Genomic DNA, 25,485 nt, shown 5'->3' on the forward strand with positions numbered 1-25,485 from the left:
TCAAATTTCGGCCTTGTCGATTTTCTTCCAGAAAGAATTGGCTTCAGTTCCTGAAGTCCAGACTTTTGTAAAGGGGGTACTGCATATACAGCCTCCCTTTGTGCCTCCAGTGGCACCCTGGGATCTCAATGTGGTTTTGGGATTCCTAAAATCACATTGGTTCGAACCACTTGCCACAGTGGAATTAAAATCTCACATGGAAAGTGGTAATGCTATTGGCCCTGGCTTCAGCCAGGCGCGTATCAGAATTGGCGGCTTTATCCTATAAAAGCCCTTACCTGATATTTCATTCGGATAGGGCGGAATTGAGGACTCGCCCTCAATTTCTCCCTAAGGTGGTTTCAGCGTTTCACCTAAACCAACCTATTGTGGTGTCTGCGGCTACTGGGGACTTGGAGGATTCCAAGTTACTGGATGTAGTCAGGGCCCTGAAAATATGTTTCCAGGACGGCTGGAGTCAGGAAATCTGACTCGCTGTTTATATTGTATGCACCCAACAAGCTGGGTGCTCCTGCTTCTAAGCAGACTATTGCTCGTTGGATTTGTAGTACAATTCAGCTTGCACATTCTGTGGCAGGCTTGCCACAGCCAAAATCTGTAAATGCCCATTCCACAAGGAAGGTGGGCTCATCTTGGGCGGCTGCCCGAGGGGTCTCGGCTTTACAACTTTGCCGAGCAGCTACGTGGTCAGAGGAAAACACGTTTGTAAAATTCTACAAATTTGATACCCTGGCTAAAGAGGACCTGGAGTTCTCTCATTCGGTGCTGCAGAGTCATCCGCACTCTCCCGCCCATTTGGGAGCTTTGGTATAATCCCCATGGTCCTGACGGAGTCCCAGCATCCACAAGGACGTCAGAGAAAATAAGAATTTACTTACCGATAATTCTATTTCTCGTAGTCCGTAGTGGATGCTGGGCGCCCATCCCAAGTGCGGATTGTCTGCAATACTTGTACATAGTTATTGTTACAAAAATCGGGTTATTATTGTTGTGAGCCATCCTTTCAGAGGCTCCTCTGTTATCATGCTCTTAACTGGGTTCAGATCACAGGTTGTACAGTGTGATTGGTGTGGCTGGTATGAGTCTTACCCGGGATTCAAAAATCCTTCCTTATTGTGTACGCTCGTCCGGGCACAGTATCCTAACTGAGGCTTGGAGGAGGGTCATAGGGGGAGGAGCCAGTGCACACCACCTAGTCCTAAAGCTTTTACTTTTGTGCCCAGTCTCCTGCGGAGCCGCTATTCCCCATGGTCCTGACGGAGTCCCAGCATCCACTTCGGACTACGAGAAATAGAATTATCGGTAAGTAAATTCTTATTTTTGCAAGGATCTGGCTCCTGGGAGATGTAATTCTTCCTGCTGCCTCAGGGCACATCGGGGTGTTGGGGTCACAGGGCTCTCTCACATACTTACATTGCTGCTGCAGAAGACTACCATTGGGATCCAGTAGACACCACTTCAGAAGGTGAGTAAGGACTAATTAAGCTAATTGCAAAGTTCCAATTGCTTAATTAGTCATTGTTAGGGGGAGGGGAGTGCAGCAGGGGTTCCAGAGCAAGTCCTAATGATTGTTTCTAAAAATAACAACTTTGGGAAAAATCTGACATGCTCTGGGGCTTTGAGAAAAATGACGCATCACCGTGGTTAATTTTCTCACCTTCAATTGAATAGGAAAAACCCGTCACCAGCGGGGTTTTCAAAATCGAGCCCAGAGTTGAATATGCCCCATAGAATCTGGTTGTTATGGGCAACTTCTTCACCTGCTTTTCTTATAAGGTTGTATATAGTACAAGCCTGCTGGAGGTTATCTCTTATACTTAATATTGTTTCTCTGTTGCAGGTACGTTAGCTACTGCATGAAGCTTGTGCATATGCTCGTGTCACATGGCGTCAGGCCCATTCTGGTGTTCGATGGATGCACTTTACCTTCAAAGAAAGACGTTGAAAGAACCAGGCGAGAGTAAGTGATTATAACATCAGGCCCTTGGTGTTACACGTACAAACACATCGCTACATGAACCCACCTTCATAGGAAGGTTGCGGAAGTGGTGCTTCGCTTACAGATGCTCTGCCATTTTGCTTATTTTACTATAATGTATTTTATCTTAAAAGTATTCTGAGCTAATGACCCGGCAAATGAATGTGTCCGCATCTGTCTTGCAGGAAGCGGCAGGCGAATTTGCAAAAGGGGAAACAGCTGCTGAGAGAAGGCAAACTATCCGAGGCCAGAGATTGCTTTTCACGCTCTATTAACATCACCTCTGAAATGGCTCACGAAGTCATTAAAGTGAGTTCCTACCTGGTAACGGCACAAAGTAGTACTTGTTGCAGCGCTGCCTGCATTTAGCTTCAGTTAGACAAAAACGAAGCTTGTTCATTTTGAAATATTCTGTTTGAGGAATGACCCATTGTGACATGCCTGTGTATGCTTTATCGCAGGCTGCTCGCTCTGAAGGCGTGGATTGCATTGTTGCTCCATATGAAGCGGATTCCCAGCTGGCGTACTTGAATAAAAATGGTTTTGCACAGGCAATTATTACAGAAGACTCCGACCTTCTCACTTTTGGATGTAGAAAGGTATACTCTGCACCTTGCAATCTTTCACTTTTCTTTCTCCTTTTACTATAGTGTTGGCCTCTTCTGTTTACATATGAGCAGGCCTTCATTAAATTTAGAAAGTGTTGTTCCTAAAAGAATATAGAAAGGCTTGCCAAGCGTTGGACTCGAGTCCATTTGCTCCGGAATCTCGCATACAAATCTACAGTCGGCACTGAGCATACGTATCTCAGGCACATCTCTGCCTGCGGAGGAGCGGGCATTAGTGGGCTGTAACTGTGTTGTCACAACAGCAAATTTCAGAGAGTTGTGCAAAGGTGTAACCGCTCTCGTCTTTGCCGCGATGCGTTCGCAACTAGTGTGCCAGCGATCGGCCACGCACATACTTATGCATAGGAAATGGTGCGATTGCACCAGCATATGCCCATGTGTATGCATCACGTAAAGCAGGGGTGGCCAAACAGTCGATCGCGGACATGCGACCAGTCGATCGCGATCCGTCGTCCAGCCACCCGAAGCCGCGCCTCTCCTGCCTGCCGCCCTCAGTCTGGTCTGTGGCAGTGACGACGGGAGTGTATAGCTCAAATCAGGCACCGGTTCGTTAGCCAATGAGAGCTCGCGGACCGGCGCCAGATTTGAGCTATACGTGCTGAGATCACACTGAGAAGCAGGGCGGCAGACAGGAGAAGCGCACCCTGCGCTCTCCACTCCTGTGAGCTCTACTATGGGGGCATATCTGGCATTGTGGGTACATGGCTCAGTGGGGGCATATCTGGCAATGTGGGGCATATCTATATATAGCTGTAGTCTGGCACTGTGGGGTCATAGCTGTATGTGGCACTGTGGGGTCATAGCTGTATGGCACTGTGGGGTCATAGCTGTATGGCACTGTGGGGTCATAGCTGTATGGCACTGTGGGGTCATAGCTGTATGGCACTGTGGGGTCATAGCTGTATGGCACTGTGGGGTCATGTAGGTGGCAATGTGGGGTCATGTAGGTGGCAATGTGGGGTCATGTAGGTGGCACTGTGGGGTCATGTAGGTGGCACTGTGGGGTCATATCTGGCACTGTGGGCACACGGCACTGTGGGGCATATCTGTATCTGGCAGTGTGGGGGCATATCTGGCACTGTGGGGGCATATGTGTATCTGGCACTGTGGGCACATGGCACTGTGGGGCATATCTGTATCTGGCAGTGTGGGGGCATATCTGGCACTGTGGGGGCATATGTGTATCTGGCACTGTGGGCACATGGCACTGTGGGGGCATGTGTGTTTGAGGTTTTTACCTGTGGGGGCCAATGTGTTGTTTCGTGTGAGGCAGTCATTATACTCTGTGCAGCAAGGCTACGTCCCTTTTTGTTATACCACGCCCACTTTTTGCTATACAACGCCCACTTTTTTGTTATGCCACGCCCCTATTTTTGCACACGCGCCTGCGGCGCGCACTGTTATTCCTCCTAGGTAGATCACAAAAGCTTTTTAGCTTTCAAAGTAGATCGCAGACTCCAAAAGTCTGCCCACCCCTGACGTAAAGGATGTCAGCGCCTACATCTGTATGTTTTTCAGATGGAAATTTTGTACCAGGTAAATGGGCGGCACAATTTTCCCCAATTTATGATGGCTGTGATTCCAAATGTACGGATACAAGTCATGTAGATGCTTATACCGCACAATACAGGTGCCTAAACACATTTATTTTCATGTGTGTTATCCTTAAGTGATTGCGTCTAACTTATGCTCAGCTCTGCAATGTACAAGGGTGAAACGTATGCTTACGACCTTACAACAGTGGTTCCCAAACTGTGTGCCGTGGCTCCCTGTGGTGCCTCGGGACACTTGTAGGCGTGCCTTGGATTGGTGGTCCAGGACCAATTCAAATTATTTATGGTCAATATAAAAGGCAAAACTAGTGCTGGTGGCTGTCAGTCATAAAATATGGGGACAAACAGAAGCGCATCTTGTCCCTTACCACAAAATTGAGCCTAAGGATGACATATAAACACAATCTACTTAATTTAATATTTTTCTAAATTTCTAAATAAGAAATTATTGGCCTAGGGGTGCCGGGAAAAAAATGCTGATACTCTAGGGCAGGGGTGGCCAACCAGTCAGAGACAAAGAGCCGAAAAATCTTGTTAGGTACATCTAAGAGCCGACAACAAACCAAACTTGCGTGTACAAAAATGGGGTGTGGCCTTGTGCCTGCTAGGCCACACCCCTGGGGGAAAAAATACATTGATAAAGCTAGATCCACATAAAATACATTTAAAAACCAGATCCACATAAAATATATTGAAAAAGATTCACATTATACACTTCAGCTCCACCATGTGTCACTCCAGCCAGAATCCTTCTGTGTCACTCCAGCCAGCTCCACCCATGTGTCACTACAGCCAGCACCGTCCTGTGTCACTTCAGCCAGCTCCCCCATGTGTCACTCCTGCCAGGATCCTCCTATGTCACTCCAGTCAGCTCCTCCATGTGTCACTCCTTCCAGGACCCTCCTGTGTCACTCCTTCCAGGACCCTCCTGTGTCACTCCAGCCAGTTCCCCCATGTGTCACTCCAGCCAGTTCCCCCATGTGTCACTCTTGCCAGGATCCTCCTATGTCACTCCAGTCAGCTCACCCATGTGTCACTCCTGCCAGCACCCTCCTGTGTCACTTCAGCCAGCTCCCCCATGTGGCACTCCTGCCAGCACCCTCCTGTGTCACTTCAGCCAGCTCCCCCATGTGGCACTCCTGCCAGCATCCTCCTGTGGATCTCCAGCCAGCTCCCCCATGTGTCACTCCTGCCAGGACCCTCCTGTGTCACTCCAGCCCACTCTCATGTGTCACTACATCCCCCCAACTATTGCCATTGCAGCAGCACCTTATTTGTCCTCTGTTTGCCGGTGGGTGTCTCACTTCTAGTATCTGGTTCCCTCAGTTGTCAGTACCCATAGTGCTGCTGTGTCTCTGGCTGGAGTGCAGCGGTTCCCGGAACTGTTGTGGACCTCGAGTGTCGGGAGCCACATTTGAATAAAGAAAGAGCCACGGGTTGGCCACCGCTGCTCTAGGGCATCATGATTCAAAAAAGTTTGGGAACCACTGCCTTACGGCATTTCCTGTAAAAAAAAATAAAAAAAAAATTCCACAATATTATTGTATACTTGAAGGAAAACAACTGTAAATTTCATCCTTGGTGTAATAATAAAGAAAAAGGTAATTATCAATCATAATAGAAGAGGAAAATATATCCGTGCAGAGTTCTTTCACTACAGTACTACTGGAGCTCACATTGTATTTGTAAAATTGGTTGGTTTTCGCTGATGAATCAGATAAGATTTTATTCTTTCTAAAGGTCATTTTAAAAATGGACAAACTTGGAAATGGTTTAGAGATTGATCAGGCGCGCTTCGGGATGTGCAAACAACTCGGAGACGTATTCACGGAGGAGAAATTCCGCTACATGTGCATACTGTCCGGCTGTGACTACCTTCCTTCCATCCACGGAATTGGTTTAGCCAAAGCAAGTAAACTTCTGAAAATTGCGAATAACCCGGATATAATACAGGTAAGTTATCTCTCTCAGCTGCCAGCTATCTCCATTTACTGGCAGACGTTTCATCATCTGAGCAAGAGCTGAGCAGTCGTTGTTCCATCTTCGACATTCTGTTCAGATTTCTATTTACTTTCAGGTTATTAAGAAGATTGGGCAGTATCTGAAAGCCAATATAACGGTTCCCGACGGATACATAGAGGGTTTTACACGTGCAAATAATACATTTCTGTATCAGTTGGTCTTTGATCCTGTAAAACGAAAACTAGTTCCTCTAAATCCATATGAAGATGGTATTGACCCAGAAGAATTAAGTTACGCTGGGCCGTATCCTTTGTGCATCGCAGTGTTTTGTAGAATGGAGATAAATTAGCAAATAATACCTAGCTGTCCATTTAGTATCTAAAGGTGTGTATACACGGTGAGATTTTTTTCAATTTTGACTATATAGTCAAAATCGTAAGAAAAGTTAGTGCACATCTCAAGGTGTTATGCCACTTGCGATCCCGTTTTGATCCTGATGCGCGCTCCCGTGGGGTCGGTATCGCAAGGCTAGATAGACTGTGCAGGCAAGTCAATCTTGACTATCTAGTGTACGATCTAGTACAAAGTATAGTCAAAATTGGCACTTAGTCAAAATCGTACGTAGACAAAATCTCAAGCACAGATAGTCAAAATCTGTATTATCTGGGCTCTGGGGGAGTTCAAGGGAAATCGCATGTGTACACACCTTAAGTTGTACATTTACTAAATCAGACAAGTGGAGGTGTTGCTTCTAGCAACCAGTGAGATTCCGTCCCCCATTTTCTAGTATGCAATAGAGATAGTTAGAATCTGGTTGCTAATGGGCAATGCCACCGTTTGTTTGTTTGTTTGTTTGTTAAAGAAGCTTTAGTAAATATACCCCTAAATATTGAGAACAAATGTTTTGTTTTGTCCGAGGTGTTGTTAGATCACCTGCCACCTACACACGTTCGTAGTGTCAGCAGCTATTTTGAGGACAGCCATTATTCATGAGTGCAGCTTACCGATTCTATTAGGTACTAGTGACAATATTGAGAAACGTACTATTTTCAGCCGTTATTCGAAACTTCACTTTTAAGTTGGTTTACACTACATGGTAATCCTTTCAGCCATCTGACTTAAACAGCCAGTTAAAACATTGCTTTTTATAGCCTGAAACTGTCTGACAAGCGGTCTGAATCCCGAGATCCCCTCCATACATTGTGTAGGGTGCACAGGTACTAAACTTGTCTCTGTCGCAGTTGGCTGGTTGGTTCAGTATGGTTTTTTTTGTTTTTTGTTTTTTATATACGTGTCATTCTGCACAATGGCTGCAAGCAACGGGTGCAAGTATTTCTGAATGGCATGTTGCTTCTCCTGTCTTGTGTAATGCTTATTTGTGGCCACCATTAATAAGGTTTTTTGGAAAATGCGCACAACTTAGTGTACAAAAAAGGTGGCAACAAGTGCATGTATTTTTATTGCCAGATGCAAACCATAAGCTGGGGTATGGGGACTTTTCGCACACGGTTATCTTACACACGCGTCATTGGACTTTTCACTCTTCTTTCATTTTTAAAGGAGGAAAAAGGAAATGAAGTTTGAGATGTAAAACCGGTTTAATTGCCCTCCTGTCATTCCCGTCTCCCACTCTAGTATAATGTCCATGTGCAACAGGCTCACTACAGAGACCAATATCGCTGGGAGTATCCATCTCTCCTCTGTTCATCAGTCACAGGAGAGACAAATCCTATATAATAGGCTAACGCCGCTCCTCACCTCTATTGGGGGGGGGGTGGGGGGTTTCAATTGTTTTGCATGCTGGCGGCCACTAGATGGCGCCCAATTGAGCAATTCAAGTGTTGCTCTGCTCGCGCACAGCTGCCGGCGCTGACATTACTGTTAGATGATCCATCATTTTGACGGACTGGTAACGTTTTACATAACTGTGCACATGGTCTTTATCTTCCACTCGCTGACACTGAGCGCGTCTTATCCATTACACTCATTACTGTTGAAGTGCTTTATCCCTACCAATTACTGATGCTGTGAGCGTCTCCTATCACTCACAATCGCTGACGCTGTGATCGCCTCTTATCCCTTCCACTTGCAGATGTGATAGTTCAGGTCTGTTGTATGTATTCTGCAGTCTAGGACGGGTCTGTTTGTTCCTGTTTTCCGTAACCTACAGCAGTAACATTGGAGATTCAGCTGCTTATCAAATCGCTCTCGGAAACAAGGATGTCAACACAATGAAACAAATAGATGACTACAATCCTGATGTTGCACAGGTAAGATTTTATGAATGTTGGTTACTAAGGGGTATATTCCATTGAAGTCTGATCCATTTCGGCATTCAGTTGTCCAAATGTTTCTGACTTGGGATATTCAATGCCATCTCAGTTCGACTTTTAAAGTCGAATTGAGATGCGGGAGAGGAGAAGGGGGAGAGCAGCTGCTACAGCAGCGTAGCTGGAGGAGGTGTCACAGCCACTGCTCACGGCAGCATCCACCTGGCTGAAGCAAGCGAGACTTTGCTTGCTGGAGCCGGGTGGACGTTGCCGTGAGCGGCGGTTGTGACACCTCCGGCTACGCTGCTCCCCCCCAATCTCCGTCTCTGCACCCGCATCTCTATTCGACTTTTTATAAAGTCGAATTGAGATGGTCGTCTTCGACACAAGCACGTGGATCGGCAGCTATTTCGCCGATCCACGTGCTTTTCGACAAGTCGAATTCCTCGACTTGTCGAATAATTTAGGGTTAGATTGAATAGGTCGGAACCCCTTCCAACCTAAAAAAATTAAAAAAAATAAAAAGTCCAAGACTGCCGTCTTTTCGACAGGCGGCAGCTTTCGACTTCAATTGAATATACCCCTAAGACTAGCAACTATTCTATTGTTTGTATGAGAACTGAATAAGTAACATTCAAATATACTAGATATTTAAATAGAAGCCTTATCAGAACTATACATACCTGAGATGATGGCTTTTTATGGAAAGCTTTTCTTCCTATGCACAACTGCCTTCCTCACTGGACAGTTGAGCACTCTGTGGTTTGTATTGCGGTTGCTGTTTGTATATTCACACTAGTTCTTCGTCACTTTTGCTGTGTAGTCCTCTAAGCTGAAGAGTCACAGCTGGAACAAGAAGATCTCAGACTCGGGCAGCATCTGGCGGGGTAAATACACAGCTTGTGCAATTGTCACACCTGAGGGGAAACCGAAAACAGAGAAGGCCAACCGTCGGGGGTTAATACTGCCAAGTAATCAGCACCCTGCCAAAAGGCGACATGAAGGTGAGTGCAGGTTTTATTTATCTCTATCAGGGGATAATGTAGATTTATTTATTTTAATGTCATTTTGAACTGAAATCGGCTGTTTCTGTATATTTACATCCAAAGATTTAGAGAGAGCCAGTAACCATTAGCTAGCGTTCTTGGAGGGAGTGCGACACTTCCGCTACGAGAAATTCCATCAGTCTTACCAGCTGTTGATGGTGGTGTTTTAGGATTAATTTGATATAACTGTGGCCATCTTTACTAAATTCCAATTTTAATGTGCTGTGTGAGGAATTCCTGTGCCCGTGGCCTACTTTAGGGGCGGCGCTGTGTGGATAAAAAATAATAAATTATTTGTCTTCCTCCAGATGGGGTTTCTGAATCTGATCTCTTCAGCCAGTACACATTTCTCCAGAACAAGAAGCAGCGAAAAGAATGTGACAAACCGCTGAAGATTTCTAGTCCAAGTGTCTTGAAGCCGCTAGACGGCCGTGCTAATAGCGCGGCGTTACAGCCCAAAGCGGGCGGAACTGTTCTGACTTTCTTGCAAAGGAGAAACAAACAGTGCAAGTCGGTCTCTGTCCCCGGGACTCGCAGCAGGTGTGTTGGTTGCGTAGAGAGCAGGGAGTCGTTGGCTCAGTCTTTGTTCTCCGAGTCCAGTTACTGGGTGTAGACCTGAGTAGCATGGTGGATAACAAAGCCCTAATTCTAGGTTATAGTGTGTTTCGCTATGGACTGGGATTCTTATTGTACTCATTCTTCTTTCCTGGGGTGTCCATAGTTTTGATGTGTATGTGGTTTGAACCAACAGACAGTCATCGTCACAGCATACAGCCTTTGGAGACAGTTTGGGCATGGTCTATATTTGTGAGACTGCATGGAATCAGTCAGCAGCTAGTGGCATAATGATGTACTGGTTCATACATTGTCATGAATATGTTCACCCCCACCCCCAAAATGAATGCCATCTGGGCATTGGTGACAGGTCTGCAGTCAGGACAGGCGTGCACTTATTTGTTAGAGAAAGTAACCTGTCTACTCATGTTATCATGGTGACGGACATGATGTGAAGAGAGGAAGTAGGAAGCCACAGACTGAGAGTTATATAGCGGAAGCAGCAGGGTCCCCAGTAGCACAGAGTATATCAGGAGATGAGTGATGTGTTCGTGGGCATAGGGCAGTGACATTGTGTGAAGAGGGCGAATGGAATCATCAGGAAGCCAAAGACTAAGGCAGAGGTTCCAAAACGCGGTCCTCAAGGCACCCCAACGGTCCAGGTTTTAGGTATATCCATGGCTCAGCACAGATGGTTACATCAAATAGACTGGGGGTGCTAATTAAGTCACCTATGGATAAACCTAAAACCTGGACTGTTGGGGTGGCTCGAGGACCGCGTTTGGGAACCTCTGGACTAAGCGGTAAATTAACTAAAGCTTCTAAAAATGAAGAGATGTTTCCCATAGGATCCAATCAGATTCTGTATATCATTACTCTGTTGCATCCTAGAAAATGATAGACTGAATCTGATTGGTTGAGGGTGGAAACATCTGTATATCAGGAAATTAATAATGTGTTATTGAGGACAGGACTGCATGTGACGGGCAGTGGAAGGAGCAGGGTCCACAGCAGCACAGATTATATCAGGATATGAGCGATATGTTGGTTGATGTGAGAAGGGGAATGAAGACAGCAGGAAGTGTTAGACAGAGTTATATAGTGGAAGGAGCAGGGTCACCAGCAGCACAGAGTATATCAGGAGATGAGTGAGTTTAGGTGAGACATTTTATGGCCAATGGTTCCAGTATAGATGCTTCTCTCTCTCTCTCTCTCTCTCTCTCTCTCTCTCTCTCTCTCTCTCTCTCTCTCTCTCTCTCTCTCTCTCTCTCTCTCTCTCACCCCCCCCCCCCCCCCCCCCCCCCCTGTTTCTTCTATCTGTTTTTACCCATATTGCGCTGTGGTTTAACTTGTCAGAATTCATATTCTAGAAGTAAAAGGCTCCGAGCACCCTTCATAAGGTGCTCACCGTGGCCCACACCGCCCTTTGCTATCTCGCACTTCCAGTTTCTTCTACTTCAGCTTAGCTATTACTACTTTATACAACATGAGCTACTCCAGGCCTGCCCAACCTGTGGCTCTGCAAGTGTTATGAAATTACCCCCCCCCCCCCCCAAGCATGCCCTGCCTCAGCAAAACTTTGCAAGGCATGCTGGGACTTGTAGTTTCATAACAGCTGGAGAGTCGCAGGTTGGCCAGGACTGAGCTACTCAAATGTTCGTTGTATGTAACGGTGTAATATGTTTTAGGTTTTTTTGCCAGCCTTCGGAGCTTGTCGGCTCCTCCTCTGTGGACCCTGTGCTGGCGGTGACAGATGGCTGTGGTGAGCCCTGCCGAATAAATCCGAAAGTGGAAACAACTGAAGACAACGAGGAGGAATGTAAGGAAGAGCGGACTCTGCCTCCTGACACAGGAGACTGCGATGTGAAGACTTTATCTAACTCTCCAATCAGAAAACAAAGAAACTGTTTCAGTTGGTCGGGAAGTTTGGCCAAAGGCAGCAAAACACCCCAGAGCCTCTCTCCTTCTGTGCTCTCTCTCCAAAGGTTTCAACGCAGTAAGCCCGTTCTAGAGTCCAGCACTGGGGATACAAAGACCGATGTGACAAATCCAAGTAGTGCAAACTGCGACCAAACAAATCATGCCTCTTTCCATTGTGACCTTCCCTTCGTTTCCTCCGCAACGACTAATACATTATCTGCTTTGGATATTGAAGACTCCAGCTCAGAAGTAAGAATCAACTGTTGTCCGTTCTTAAAATCTCAATGCTTTTACACAACATCTGACCGGTTACAGATTTAGGGGTATATTCAATTGAAGTCGAAAGCTGCCGTCTGTCGAAAAGATGGCAGTTATCAACTTTTTAAGGTCGAATCGTGATTCGACCTATTCAATATAACCCAAAATTTTTCGACAAGGATTGGCGGAATAGCTGAATAGCGGAATAGCTGCCGATCCATGTGCTTGTGTCGAAAACTTTCGGTAATCTTTAAAAAAAATCGAGTGAGATGGGGAGAGCCGAGGCGGGGACCGGATGAGCAGCGCTGGAGGATGTCGCAGCTGCCGCTCACAGCAGCGTCCATCCGGCTCCAGCAAGCGAGACCTCGCTTGCTGGAGCCGGTTGGACGCTGCTGTGAGAGAGGGGGAGCAGCGGCGGCTGTGACTGGGGGACGGGGAGCAGCGGCGGCTGTGACTGGGGGACAGGGAACGGCGGCGGCTGTGACTGGGGGACAGGCAGCGGCTGTGACTGGGGGACTGGGAGCGGCGGCTGCTGTGACGGGGGTGATAGAGGAGGGACTGAGGGGGGGGGAGAGCCGCGGGCATACGGGGGACAGCAGCTATTATATAGCCGATGCTTTAGCTCTGCTCTCCCCCGTCTGCCTGCAGCTCTCCCCCCGTCTCCCCTCCCGGATCTCAATTCGACTTTTTTATAAGTCGAATTGAGATGTCCATTGAATAGCCCAGGTCGGATCCATTCTGATAAATTAATGTCTGAATGGATCCGACTTCAATTGAATATACCCCTTAGTCAATCAGCAATAGGTTCGCCAAGTTGTCTCACAGTGCCTGCTGGAATTTGTGGTTCTACAATACCTGGAAGAAACACAGGCTGATTAGAAACAATAGCCTCTAACATCTCTGTCAGACATGGCATATGCCCGAGTACTTCATGCAGCCTGACGATGTGCTACATCCTGCAGAAATTTGCAGTCTGATCCTTTTTTAAGTGCTTTGAGTACCTGCCATAACTGTAAATGGTGTTAGTGACTAGACATGTAGGGGCTTTTCCTAGCGCAGTACCAATCACTTTGTTCTGTTTTTCTAAGGAACTTGAAAACATTGAGGAGTCGTCTTGTGCGTTCAGTTTGAAAGTGTCTCCTGTCCACCAGACTGCTTTCCCCGAGAGGAACCCCACTCCAAAACACAAGGTAATCCAACAAGAATTCTGTGTCCTACATCTTACAAGGCAAAGCAAGACCTAAGATCTCTTGTCAACCCCAAACCTTTTTACATACAGAACAATAACATATCTAGTATGAGGATGTGGTTTTCAATTTCAGTAACTCTTAGAGCCACGCAAGTGATTATGCCTTGCACTTCTATGTTGTAAGTACCGAATAAAATCCCTTGTTGCCTAAGTCTGGAGAGTGCCTACTTTATGGACAATATTTACCGGAATTTCTCTCTGAAAAAGTGGCTTTTCTGTGTAGTGCACCCTGCTGTTGATACTTCAATGATGAGAGTGCTGGACTCTTTCCTATATATATATATATATATATATATATATATATATATATATATATATATATATATATATATAACTGGTGCCCTCTGGAGTAATAAATATGCAGCAATAGGAATCATGCAGCGGCACTCAGAGACTAGATCCCAGTAGGTAACGTGAAAAAAAGGACTTTTAATCCATAACAGCAAATAAGGTGACCAACGTTTCGGGGCGCTGGGGCCGCTTTGTCAAGCGCCCCGAAACGTTGGTCACCTTATTTGCTGTTATGGATTAAAAGTCCTTTTTTTCACGTTACCTACTGGGATCTAGTCTCTGAGTGCCGCTGCATGATTCCTATTGCTGCATATATATATATATATATATATATTTGAGTTGAAGTGCCAATAATGCAGTTCCTCCTAAAGCACACACAGGTCAGAATGTACAGTAAATTGGGTAACAAAGTTCTAAAGAGATCAAAGAAAAATTCCGGAACCAAAGAAGATTATTGGAGATTTAATGAAATCGTAATCTTTCTGTAAATTTAGTGTGCACGGGATTCATATAAGGTTTTCCTTTCTCTTTCATCCATCTGGGGGACGCTGCGCACTTACTAATGGGTTAGAGTGTGTGGGATTGGGAGTTTGGCACAGAACCTATAAAAACTAACTCCTCCCCCCTCTAACCCCTCCCATCTCCTTCCTGCTCAGCAGATTACCTCAGTTTTAGTTTTGTGCCTGAGGAGTACAGGCACAGATTCCTTCAGTGTAGATTTTAGTTAGGTTTCTGTTGTTTATTTTGATTTTACTTATGTGTGCTTAGTCCCTGTTTACAGGAGACACGTATACTAGGAGTGGGGTTAGTTAGTTATGTGTCTCCCACTCCCCAGAGCCTCTAAGAAGCCACCATACTCTTAGTCACTGGGGCTTACTTGATGCAGGATGGATTTCCTAGGAGGCACTGTACTGGTAAGACAGCCACAACCTGCCTGGGCAGCGTTGGGCTGTTATTGCATATATGGTATTTATAATAATTGTATTTATGATTGTGCAGCGCTGGTGTATGCGGACCCCCCTCCCTGCTCAGAGCGGACGGAGCGGTTCAGTCCCGCTTCCGCCGCTCATTTCATGGAAGCCGCGTCTTGTCAGACAGCAGCGGTAGTCATTTCAATGATTTTACGGAGCTCAGTTGCGGGGGTGGGGAGGCTGTACCGCGGCGGGACGCAGGAGGATGTTGTGTTCGCGCCCCGTTCTCCCGCCCAACAGCGTCTTACCGCCGCCGTCCTCACTCTGTGGGGGCAGGACTCGGCTATAGGCGCCATCTTCTATCTCTGCAAGAGACCATCCGTCAGGTCAGCGGGGGATACTGCGCTGCACATAACACAGCGTCTCACCCTGTTAGTACAGGCAGAGAGCAGCAAAAACAGCAAGTATAACACAGCCCTTTCATATGCTCTGGAGCTCGTTTATTCTAAGGGATTCTTTAGTGCTCTTTAGTGATCCTTTAGTACATATATTTCGGTAATCTCACTGTAATAGAGTTATTTTTACCTCACCCTGTTTATTACACAGGCGGGGATTTTTTCTTAACTAGTGTTGTGCTATTCTAAATTGACAACAGTTGTTTACATCATGTTATAAAAGGAGCGTTATAGCTCAGTCTGTAGAGCTGGACCACAGCACAGAGTTATGAGACATTATTGTGTGCTATGATTGTGGCATTGTATATTCCATGGTTGTAAACAGCAAATCTCCTAAAGGAACGACAAGTTCAGTAGTTTACTACACAGGAGCTCCAATAGCTTTGTGGGCTAATGCTGTGTATTAGTAAGATAGACTAAACACAGGTTTGATTCCCATATACATTAAATTGCACAATGTGGCTCCAGACTTCCTAAAGGTAGCACGGACACAGGTACCTCATGCTCCAGGACACCAGTTGCAGAGCAGCCGGGAGGTTCCAGGGATCAGTTTATGCCTCTGTGGGCCAGACACATCTCAATCCAGAATAATACAGATGGAGTAGTGGTTAGCATTGCTGCCTCACATCACTGAAGCCATGAGCTTGTTTACATAGAAGTATATGAATATACCAAGCAGGTTTAAATTGCTCTACAGTCTTGGCCTCTGCCGCCTCTCATGGGAGGCTGTTCCACTTGTTCACTACCCCTTCTGTGAGGAAATATTTTCCTTAAATTTCCCCTGAACCTGCCTCCCTCCAGTTCAGTGTATGCCCCTAACTGTGTGAAGTTATATATGTATATATATATATATTCCCTGCACTTGCAGGGATGGGGGTTCCAGGACCGGTCCACAAATACCGGTATTCTTTGAGTATATTTTTCCTTACACTATGTCAATGTAATGGGTCTGGTACTCTGTTTACTACTTAGCCGCTAGTTTTGGTAAAAAGATCACTACTTGACCTTTTGGCTAGGATCAAGTGTAGTATCTGTTCTTATCAGTTTAATATCTGATACGTTCCCTATGTGGGGGCCATGTATTAAATATATGTTTAGAACAGGAAAATGGAAGAAGAGATTGCTCCGTCCACTCCACGCATTGACTCGGTATTGCAGTACCTCCGGGACCGGTGCACCTTTCAAAACAAGGACAGACTATTTCTATTTCTTGTACACTATGTACTTATGATTTGCCAAATGGCTGGACAAAGCTCCTTAATCAGTTCATACTGTGCAGCGAGTCTGGTCTTTGACAGACAATATGAAAATGGTGAGATAAATCCTGTCAGTGAGGATCCTTCAGGATAGAAATAAGAAATAATCTACTGAATTTCTTGGTTTCCACCTCTTCCTTCACGTGAGAGAATGTTGATGGAAGTCTGACTACACACCTGATGAAATAGTTTATATTTCCAGGGAAATGTGTCTGTCTCTAATACATACTGTTTTCGGTTCAATTTCGGTGTTCTCAGTATTAGAGACAGTATTTCTTTATCCTTTCGCTGATGAAGACACTGATCTAATGAAGGTTCCACTAATAATTAGTGGACGCATCCATCATGGGAGAGCCTAAGGCAACTGTCTTTACTAAAGTACAGTATGTGACCTTAACAGTCACCACAGATTGACAACGGTGAGGCCGTTATTATATTAGTATTCATTCTGACAGGAATATTCCTACGCCCTCTCCGGGCTTATGCATGAATCTTTAAACCGGTTGCATTATGCAAGTTATCCATTCTTGGGGCAGCTGATCCTTTTCAAATTATCCATTGACTGTTTTGGTCTCTCAAGCTCTATTCCCTATCTATTTATTATTGCATCTTTTCCCTGGCTATGACACCCTTCTATTCATTTTGGTTGCGAATCGTAAAATTCTGCTTCCAAATTAAAGCGTACTTTGCAGGCGGGAGCAAATAACTCTATCAGTAAGGTGTATGCCTGTGGTATAACAGGTCGTGGGTTCTCATCCTGAGGATAATAGCTGAGAAATGGGTATTTTAACCTATGTCAGAAAAATGGGTATTCTTTTGGGAGGCATTTGTATGCCTAGAACACGGACTTCCAATGTGCCCTCTGCAGGGGCCACGGAGTCGGACAGTCTGGTTCCCAGTGGGGAGGACACCAGCTTTCTCAGAGTCCACTGATCCGTTGGATGTACTGAATTTGTATCACGAACATATATTCTGAATCTTGGGGAACACGTACCAAGCAAGAATCTTTAGTGCCCATCTTAGACGGGCTCTAATCATTGCAGTCTGTTCGCTATCTAACAGGAGTATTCAGTCCAATCCTTTTTCCGTCATCTGGGCATCGCTACCATTTTGGGTCAGTTGTTAAAAAAAAAAAAAAAAAGCAGCTGTCTCATGCACTTTTTTTCTACAACGGACCTTAGTTCTGGATTTCTTCCTTCGCAGAAGATGTTATTCATGGGTATTCTTTTCGATACCTGGTATCTCGAATGTTGGCGGAGTGCAGGATTTACTGACCAGAATAGACTCAGGGGTCAGACATACACTTCCTCTGCAGGACAGTGGTGATTTTATAGGTGGCTCCATTCCCCCGGTCTCCTGCCTGGTTTCTTCAATCTCAGATTAAATGTTATTAATCTCAGGCAGAATTGAGTTTACGTAAACAGCAGTTTAGTTTCTCTATTAAAATACCAAGATATTTTCATTGGTCGATCTTTTCGTTGGGCTACACAATCCAGATCTAACTTATAGGACTTCATTCTGTCTCGACATGGAGGGTCATAACCACAGTCAAAAGTTTCAGACATTACGGTTTTTTGGTTTCAACTCTGGCGTTTTCTAGGAAACTGATGTCCGAAGTGGAAATATCACTTCCAATCTACGGGCGATCTACAACGCCTTGACTCCAGCTCAATTTCTTCTACAGGGTCTTTCCACTGTGACCTATATCAATTGTTCTGTGACACTTGTAGCTGGAGAGACATCGGAAACAGTATCTAACATATGCAGAGGGCGGAATTTTGGATCCCGGCAGTGTCTGTCATCTCCAGTTCCAGAATGGGCAACTGGGAAGCAGATTTCCTGAATCTTCAGGCTGTTCTTCCTTAAAGTATGTGAAATCAACAGGGATTTCTGGCTTTGGTGTGTCTATAACTAGCCGACATAGACCTCAGGGCTTCATTGGTACTGTGATCGTCTCGGGAATCCTCTTGTGGCAATCGTAGACGCCGTGTCAGCTCCTTGTCACTTTCATCTAGCATATTTATTCTGCCTCTGGCAACATCTAGTGAGTACCTCAACGCATTTGACCAGTGGCTCTTTCAGTTTACCTAATCCGCTTCGGATTTGCCTGTTGACTCTGTTCTGCAATGTTATAGCCCAGAGTGACCAGGGCTCCTTACAGGGTACCTTTTCGGCCAGCTCTCCACTCCCAACCTTTACGTCATCACCGGGATTTTGTCTATTCTGCCGCTGACGGCGTGATTGTGGAAAACAATGTCATCAAGCCCTACTACGTTTCTGGCTCTCTAACCAATCACAGTGCCAGAACACTTGTCATCGTTTGTGTGTATTTAACGGTCACTCAGCTGGAGTTCTTAGTCCTTTCCGCCTCTTATCTTTTCTACAACACAGTTGTCAGAACTACTTGGTCTTCTTATCTTAGCAGACTGGGTTCTGCTCTAGAATTTACTTTACAGAATGGCTCCTGTTTCTCCTTTCCGGCCTCTGGACTCTGGTTGAGTTGCGGTTTCTTTTCTCTTACAGTGTTTTTGTTTATGCAGTTAGGGTGGTTTTACTTACAAACCACAAGTTGTATCAGTTTTTCCTCTCCTTCAGCACATTGGGCTTCTTGTGTCATCCCAGGCTTGTCCGGGGCGGGTCGGTAATTGGCCTTATTGGTTGTTGTTCAAACCTTAACTCTTACCTTGTTGGGTTTGTTTGCTGCACCCAAGCGTGGCTGGCTGGCCAATAAGAACAGGGTGATGTGCTGGGTTAATTCTGCTATTCAGCAGGCTTAGATTTCTTAGGCGTTGCCTGTTCCTGATTCCTTAGGGGCTCATTCGACTCGACCTGTTGGAGCCTCTTGGGCTGTTCACAGTGGTGTATTCGTTGAGCAACTGCGTAGAGCGACGACCTAGTCGTCCGTACATACCTTCACGAAATTCTTCCGTTTTTCATACTTTTGGTTTGGAGACTGCCTCTGTTAGGCATCAAAGTTTGCAGACTGCTATGTCGTCTGTGTCTCCCTCCTCTAATTAGCTTGCTTTGGGAAATCCCATTAGTAAGTGCGCAGCGTCCCCCAGATGGATGAAAGAGAAATAGGGATTTTTGTTTACTTACCGTAAAATCTCTTTCTCTGATTCCATCTGGGGGACGCTGCGATCCCTCCCGTATATATATTATGTTCTGCCTCTTCCGGCTTTGCTAAACGTTAACTGAGGTAATCTGCTGAGCAGGAAGGAGATGGGAGGGGTTAGAGGGGGGAGGAGTTAGTTTTTATAGGTTCTGTGCCAAACTCCCAATCCCACACACTCTAACCCATTAGTAAGTGCGCAGCGTCCCCCAGATGGAATCAGAGAAAGAGATTTTACGGTAAGTAAACAAAAATCCCTATTTTTAAGCCAGGTAACAGATCATGCCTCAAACCTAAGAATAATCTATATAAGTGTTATCCCAAGTCTGCAACAAGGACTATGGGGTATATTCAATACCTGTCGGATCCTTTCCGGCAGAAAGGATCCGACAGGTTAGTATTCAGTGCCGCGGCCGAACCAGACAGGTTTGGCCCGTTCCTACACTGCCAATCCGATCCGCGTGTATTTCGACATCTTTCCAACAAATCGAGAATTCCCTACTTGCCGGAAAAAAAGGCCCCCTATTGAATAGGTTGGAACCCCTTTTGACCTAAATCTGTCGGAAGCTGCCGTCTTTCCGACAAGACGGCAGTTTCCGACACACATTGAATATACCCCTATATGTGTTCCAACGGTCAGCTACATCCTTATTTTCTTTCTTACGTTGTTTAAATTGTGCCGTGGCCACAGAAATGTTTAATACTGGATACGATGGCACGAACCTGTGGGAGGACCTGAATTGTCAGATTTTCTTTATACATTGTGGAAAGACTGCTGGCAAACTGCACTGCTCCCTCTCACAGGCAACAACTTGCCTCATAGCATGGGTCGGGTTATAAATTACATCATGTAGTGCTAGAAACGGTGAACTCTTTACAAATTTCGGAATGCTTGCATAAATGTGTTCAGATCTTCATCTTTGTCATTGGCTCTCAACTCCAGTCCCCAGGTACTACCAACAGGTCATGTTTTGTGGATGTCTTTAGTCATGCACAGGTGGGTTAATCTTTTCTCTTTCATCCACTAGGGGACACTGGAGTTCCATCTTAGACATTAGGGGTGTGAAGCTGTGAACCGGAGGTGTGGCACAATCTAAACAATTTGCATTGACTGCACAGCCGGCTCCTCCCCCTTCACGCCCCTCATGCCTCAGTTTTTGAAATTGTGCTCGAGGTGTAAGCACTCACAGGAGTTAGCTCCTGACAAAACATTTATACTGCCAGGCTGCGTCAACCTAATAAAAGGGGGACAAAAGGCCTGAAGATACACTGGACACAGTGGACAGAGACAAAGATCCCTTCTGAAGGGATCGGCATCTCTTCTCAGGAGATCCTCTAAATATAACCGGCTTTTCAGTGAGTACTGGTAGAAAATATGGACCCTAGCATAAGAAGCCCCTGCATCTTAGACGCAGCTAAGGATTCCCCTTACCCTCCCTCATGAAACCGGAGTGATTCTCCGTTCTCCGTCGGTCAGTATCGCGCGCCCAGCGGTTAGCCCCGTGCAGGGAGAGCAGGTCTCCATGACGTCGTCGGGCGCCGCTGGGCTGCGCGCAGTTACTGATAAGTTAGAAGCCGCCGGCGGGTAAACACGCGCTGCGCGGGGAAATAGATCTCCCAGTGCGGCGCGTGTGTAAAGCAGAAATATATATAAAACTTCAGTCCCGCGGCCGCGCTTTCCTCTCCACAAGTCCATATAACCGCTAACGCTCCCTTAACTGGTAGATAGCCCTGATCAGCGGTGGATCTACTAAAAGTAATGATCCTTACCATATAAAGCAGTGGCGGCCATTTTCTTTTTTACATTTAGGCGCCATCCTGAGGGAAACTGTAATCCTTCCCCCATGTATAGAGGAGCGTAGGGTTACAAAAGTTATATAAGACTCCCCCTGCTGGTGAACGTTTATATAAGACTCCCCCTGCTGGTGATAAATTATATAAGTTAAAATGAGGATCTCCTGAAGAGAAAGTAATAATTATTTTATTTATATTTTCAAGGGACTTCTGTTCAAAAGATCCTGAGGAAAATAAGGGGAGTAAGTGGACAACCCATCACCGTAGCTGATTGACAGCTGGTGCTGTGAAGGCTGATAACCGGCTGGTGTTTTACTAAATTTATTAGTAATTTTTATAGTTTATATTTTATTTAATTTTTTTATTTTTATCTGAAAAGTAGATTTTTCCATTTACATACAGCCGGTTCTAAACACTTCACTCCCTTCATATACTACAAACTTTCCTTCCCAAGTAAAGGGTGAAAGTTTTGTGTAAACTGTCAACTAAAAGGCTCATCATGTCTAAGGCAGCAACCAAGACATCTAAGTCATATTACGTGTGTACGAAATGTAATAAGAAAAGCACGAGGATTGACAGTACAGGGGTGTGCGAATCCTGCATAGACAAGAGCGCACAGCCGGGGAGCAGTGCTCAATCCCGGTCATGGGAGGATGTTCTTACGGACAGAATATCCAAGGAGATGGCGGAATCACGCAAACAACAATCAGAGTGGGCTGCGGGATTCTCAAAGACAATGGAAGAGTTCCTCATTAGATTAACGCCGCCCGCACAACCAGATACAAATGTGCGCAAGGCAGTTAAAAGACCCCTTCCTGTGGCTCAGGTAATGGACGATGAGGGCCTCCTTATGGATACGGAGGAAGGTGAGTTAATTGAACCTAACCCGGATGCTGATACCACAGAAGAGGATTCAGCGATCTCAGGTATTGATTCCTTAATTGAAGCAGTTAAGGAAATACTGGAATTTAAGAGTGAGGAGGTTAAGGAACCTGAGGAATTCGATTTATTCGAAACCCAGAAACCATGTGCAGCAGTGTTTCCCATTCCTAAATCTCTCCAGAATCAAATGGAGGAGGCCTGGAAACAACCTGATAAACGCTTCCAATTCCCAAAACGGTTTCAGATAACGTATCCATTACCTAAGGGAGTGATGGATAGATGGGAAAACCCACCAGTAGTGGATGCTTCACTAGGTAGATTATCAAAGAAGACAATCTTGCCGATACCTAATGTAACGACTTTAAAGGATGTTTCAGATCGAAAGGTTGACACAGCTTTAAAGTCGATTTTTGTAGCAGCAGGGGCAGCACAGAGACCTACCCTTATCTGTGCTTGGGTCAACAAGGCCATGGGAGCATGGGCCAGCCGTATTATACAAGCTATTGAAGAGGAAAATAGCTTGGAAGAGATTACTCATCTGGCGGAACACATTCGAGAATCAGCATCCTATTTATGTCAGGCATCTAAGGATACCAGTAGGATTGCTTCACGCATATCCGCATCGGCCATTTCAGCAAGAAGAATATTATGGCTTCGAGAATGGCAGGGAGATTCTGACACTAAGAAGGCAGTGGAAGCTATTCCCTTTGCGGGGGACACGCTTTTCGGGCCAGAATTGGATAAGTGGATTTCCCAGGCTACTGCTGGGAAGTCTACATTCCTGCCCACTCCTTATACAAGAACCACTCCACAGGTTAAGAGGGGTTATTCGGGACCAACGTTTAATTCCTTCAGATCTCAGTCCTTTCGAGGCCGAGGAAGAGGTTTTGGCGGACAGACACGTGGGGGCAGAGGTAGAGGCCGATCACAGGCAATGTACAAGAAGCAGGATAAACCTGCTGAAAAGACAGTGGCATGACGGTCTCCCAGCTCACCTGGGGTCTCCCCTGGTGGGCGCACGACTGGAGAGGTTTCAGGACACATGGGCCAACACCTCCCCAGAGAACTGGATAAACGGCATAATCTCTCAGGGGTACAAGATGGATTTTCAAGAAAGACCTCACAGTCAATTTTTTACGACAGGCTTACCTCGGTGTCCTCTGAAGGCGAAAGCGTTACTTTCCGCAATTCAGAAATTGCTACAGTCGGAGGTTATTGTTCCAGTTCCTACCCCTCAGAGAGGAACAGGGTTTTATTCCAGTCTTTTTGTCGTGCCAAAACCAGACGGAACAGTCAGACCGATTCTAAATTTAAAAGTTTTAAACCAATTTATAAGAATTTACAAATTCAAGATGGAATCAATACAGTCGGTCATAGCAGGTCTAGAACACAAGGAGTTCATGATATCCATGGACATAAAGGATGCGTACCTACATATCCCAATTTGGTCTCCCCACCAAGCTTACCTACGGTTTGCATTGGTGAAGGATCATTATCAATTCAGAGCCCTACCCTTCGGTCTGTCTTCAGCCCCGAGAATCTTCACAAAGATCATGGCGGTCATGGTGGCAGAATTGAGAATAAGGGGAGTCACTATAATACCTTATCTAGACGATCTCCTAATCAAAGCCTCTTCTCAGGAGAAGCTGATACAAGATGCTCACACATCTCATCAATTTCTGATTCAACACGGTTGGATTGTGAACTTCAAGAAATCCAACCTCATTCCATCACAGCGGATTCAGTTCCTAGGTCTTATACTGGACACAGTGAAATTGAAGATTTTTCTGCCAGAATCCAAGATTCAAGACATAAGAAAGTTGGTAACTCAGGTACTAGAGGCACAGACAGTGTCTCTGCATCTCTGTGTGCAACTTCTAGGAAAGATGGTAGCGTCGTTCGAAGCTATCCAGTACGGAAGACTTCACTCCCGACTCTTCCAAATGAATCTCATTGCTCAAGGAGCAGGGTCACACTGGTTACTTCATCGGAGAATCAAACTGCAACCACAGGTACGTGTCTCCCTAGCATGGTGGTTGATACACAAGAATCTAGCAACAGGGAAGAGATTCGGCATTTGGGACTGGAGAATTCTGACAACAGATGCCAGTCTCAGAGGTTGGGGAGCCGTCCTGGAGGACCATCAATTTCAAGGAAGGTGGACGCCTCAAGAGAGCAGATTACCCATAAATATTCTCGAACTAAGAGCGGTGTACAACGCACTTCTGTTGGCCGAGAATTTGGTCATAGAGCAGTGTGTACGGATACAGTCGGACAATGTCACGACGACGGCTTACATAAACCGTCAAGGGGGAACAAAGAGCAGGATGGCGTTGAAGGAATCAACAAAAATCCTGTTGTGGGCGGAAAAGCGAAACATCATACTCTCGGCAATATTCATTCCAGGAGTAGAGAACTGGGAAGCAGACTATCTCAGCCGACAAGATATGCATCCGGGAGAGTGGTGCCTTCATCCGCGGATTTTCAGGATGGTGGTGAGGAGATGGGGTCTTCCACAAATAGACCTCATGGCATCGAGACAAAATCATCAGCTGCCCAGATATGTATCCAGGACAAGGGATACGGCAGCAGAAGGAGTAGATGCGCTGACGCTTCCTTGGGATTACGAAAGAGTGTACATATTTCCACCTTTCCCTCTCATACCAAGGATACTGAAACGGTTAAAACGAGAACGAGTGTGGGCAATTCTAATAGCACCAGATTGGCCACGCAGGAGTTGGTACTCGGATCTACAGGGATTACTGTCAGAAGATCCGTGGAGGTTACCTCAGAGAGAGGACCTTCTATCTCAAGGACCGTTTCTTCACCCAGATCTGAACAGACTGCGTTTGACGGCGTGGCTGTTGAAACCCGGATCTTAAGAAACAGAGGTATACCAAGATTGGCTATTCCTACGATGATTGCGGCTAGAAAGCCGGTTACTGCGGGGCATTATTACAGAATTTGGAAGAAATATATTGACTGGTGTCAGGAACGTGGATGGGATTCAAGATCCTTTCACTTATCTAGACTTTTATTGTTCCTTCAAGCAGGCCTGTCATTAGGCCTGCGATTGGGATCTCTGAAGGTTCAGGTGTCAGCCCTTTCCATTTTTTTTCAACAACGGTTGGCAGCTTTACCAGAGGTTCAGACTTTTTTGCAAGGGGTACTACGGATACAACCCCCTTTTCGTAAACCCACGGCACCTTGGGACCTGAATTTGGTGTTGGATTTTTTAAGATCACCTTTGTTTGAACCGTTACTACGAACAGATTTAAAATATCTTTCTTGGAAGGTAACGTTGTTGCTAGCATTAGCCTCGGCTAGACGGGTCTCGGAGTTGGGAGCCTTGTCATGTAAAAGC

General features: G+C 45.7%; 1 protein-coding gene and 1 non-coding gene across 2 annotated transcripts in view; both read left to right on the forward strand.

The window, feature by feature from the left end:
• The window catches only part of EXO1 (exonuclease 1), a 50,987-nt gene that overhangs the window by 16,882 nt on the left and 8,620 nt on the right, over positions 1-25,485 (forward strand). Inside the window, exons 2-11 of the mRNA XM_063938333.1 lie at positions 1,841-1,960; positions 2,164-2,287; positions 2,440-2,577; positions 5,901-6,113; positions 6,238-6,425; positions 8,296-8,392; positions 9,216-9,396; positions 9,747-9,978; positions 11,682-12,162; positions 13,260-13,361. Coding sequence (XP_063794403.1) covers positions 1,841-1,960; positions 2,164-2,287; positions 2,440-2,577; positions 5,901-6,113; positions 6,238-6,425; positions 8,296-8,392; positions 9,216-9,396; positions 9,747-9,978; positions 11,682-12,162; positions 13,260-13,361 — 1,876 coding nt within the window. The remainder of the gene's footprint in view (positions 1-1,840; positions 1,961-2,163; positions 2,288-2,439; positions 2,578-5,900; positions 6,114-6,237; positions 6,426-8,295; positions 8,393-9,215; positions 9,397-9,746; positions 9,979-11,681; positions 12,163-13,259; positions 13,362-25,485) is intronic.
• On the forward strand, positions 16,070-16,260 carry LOC134953679 (U2 spliceosomal RNA). The gene has a single exon (XR_010185705.1). It is a non-coding gene; the product is annotated as a U2 spliceosomal RNA (small nuclear RNA).

This window comes from Pseudophryne corroboree, chromosome 8, assembly GCF_028390025.1.
Source record: "Pseudophryne corroboree isolate aPseCor3 chromosome 8, aPseCor3.hap2, whole genome shotgun sequence".
NCBI classification, from domain to species: Eukaryota; Metazoa; Chordata; class Amphibia; order Anura; family Myobatrachidae; genus Pseudophryne; species Pseudophryne corroboree.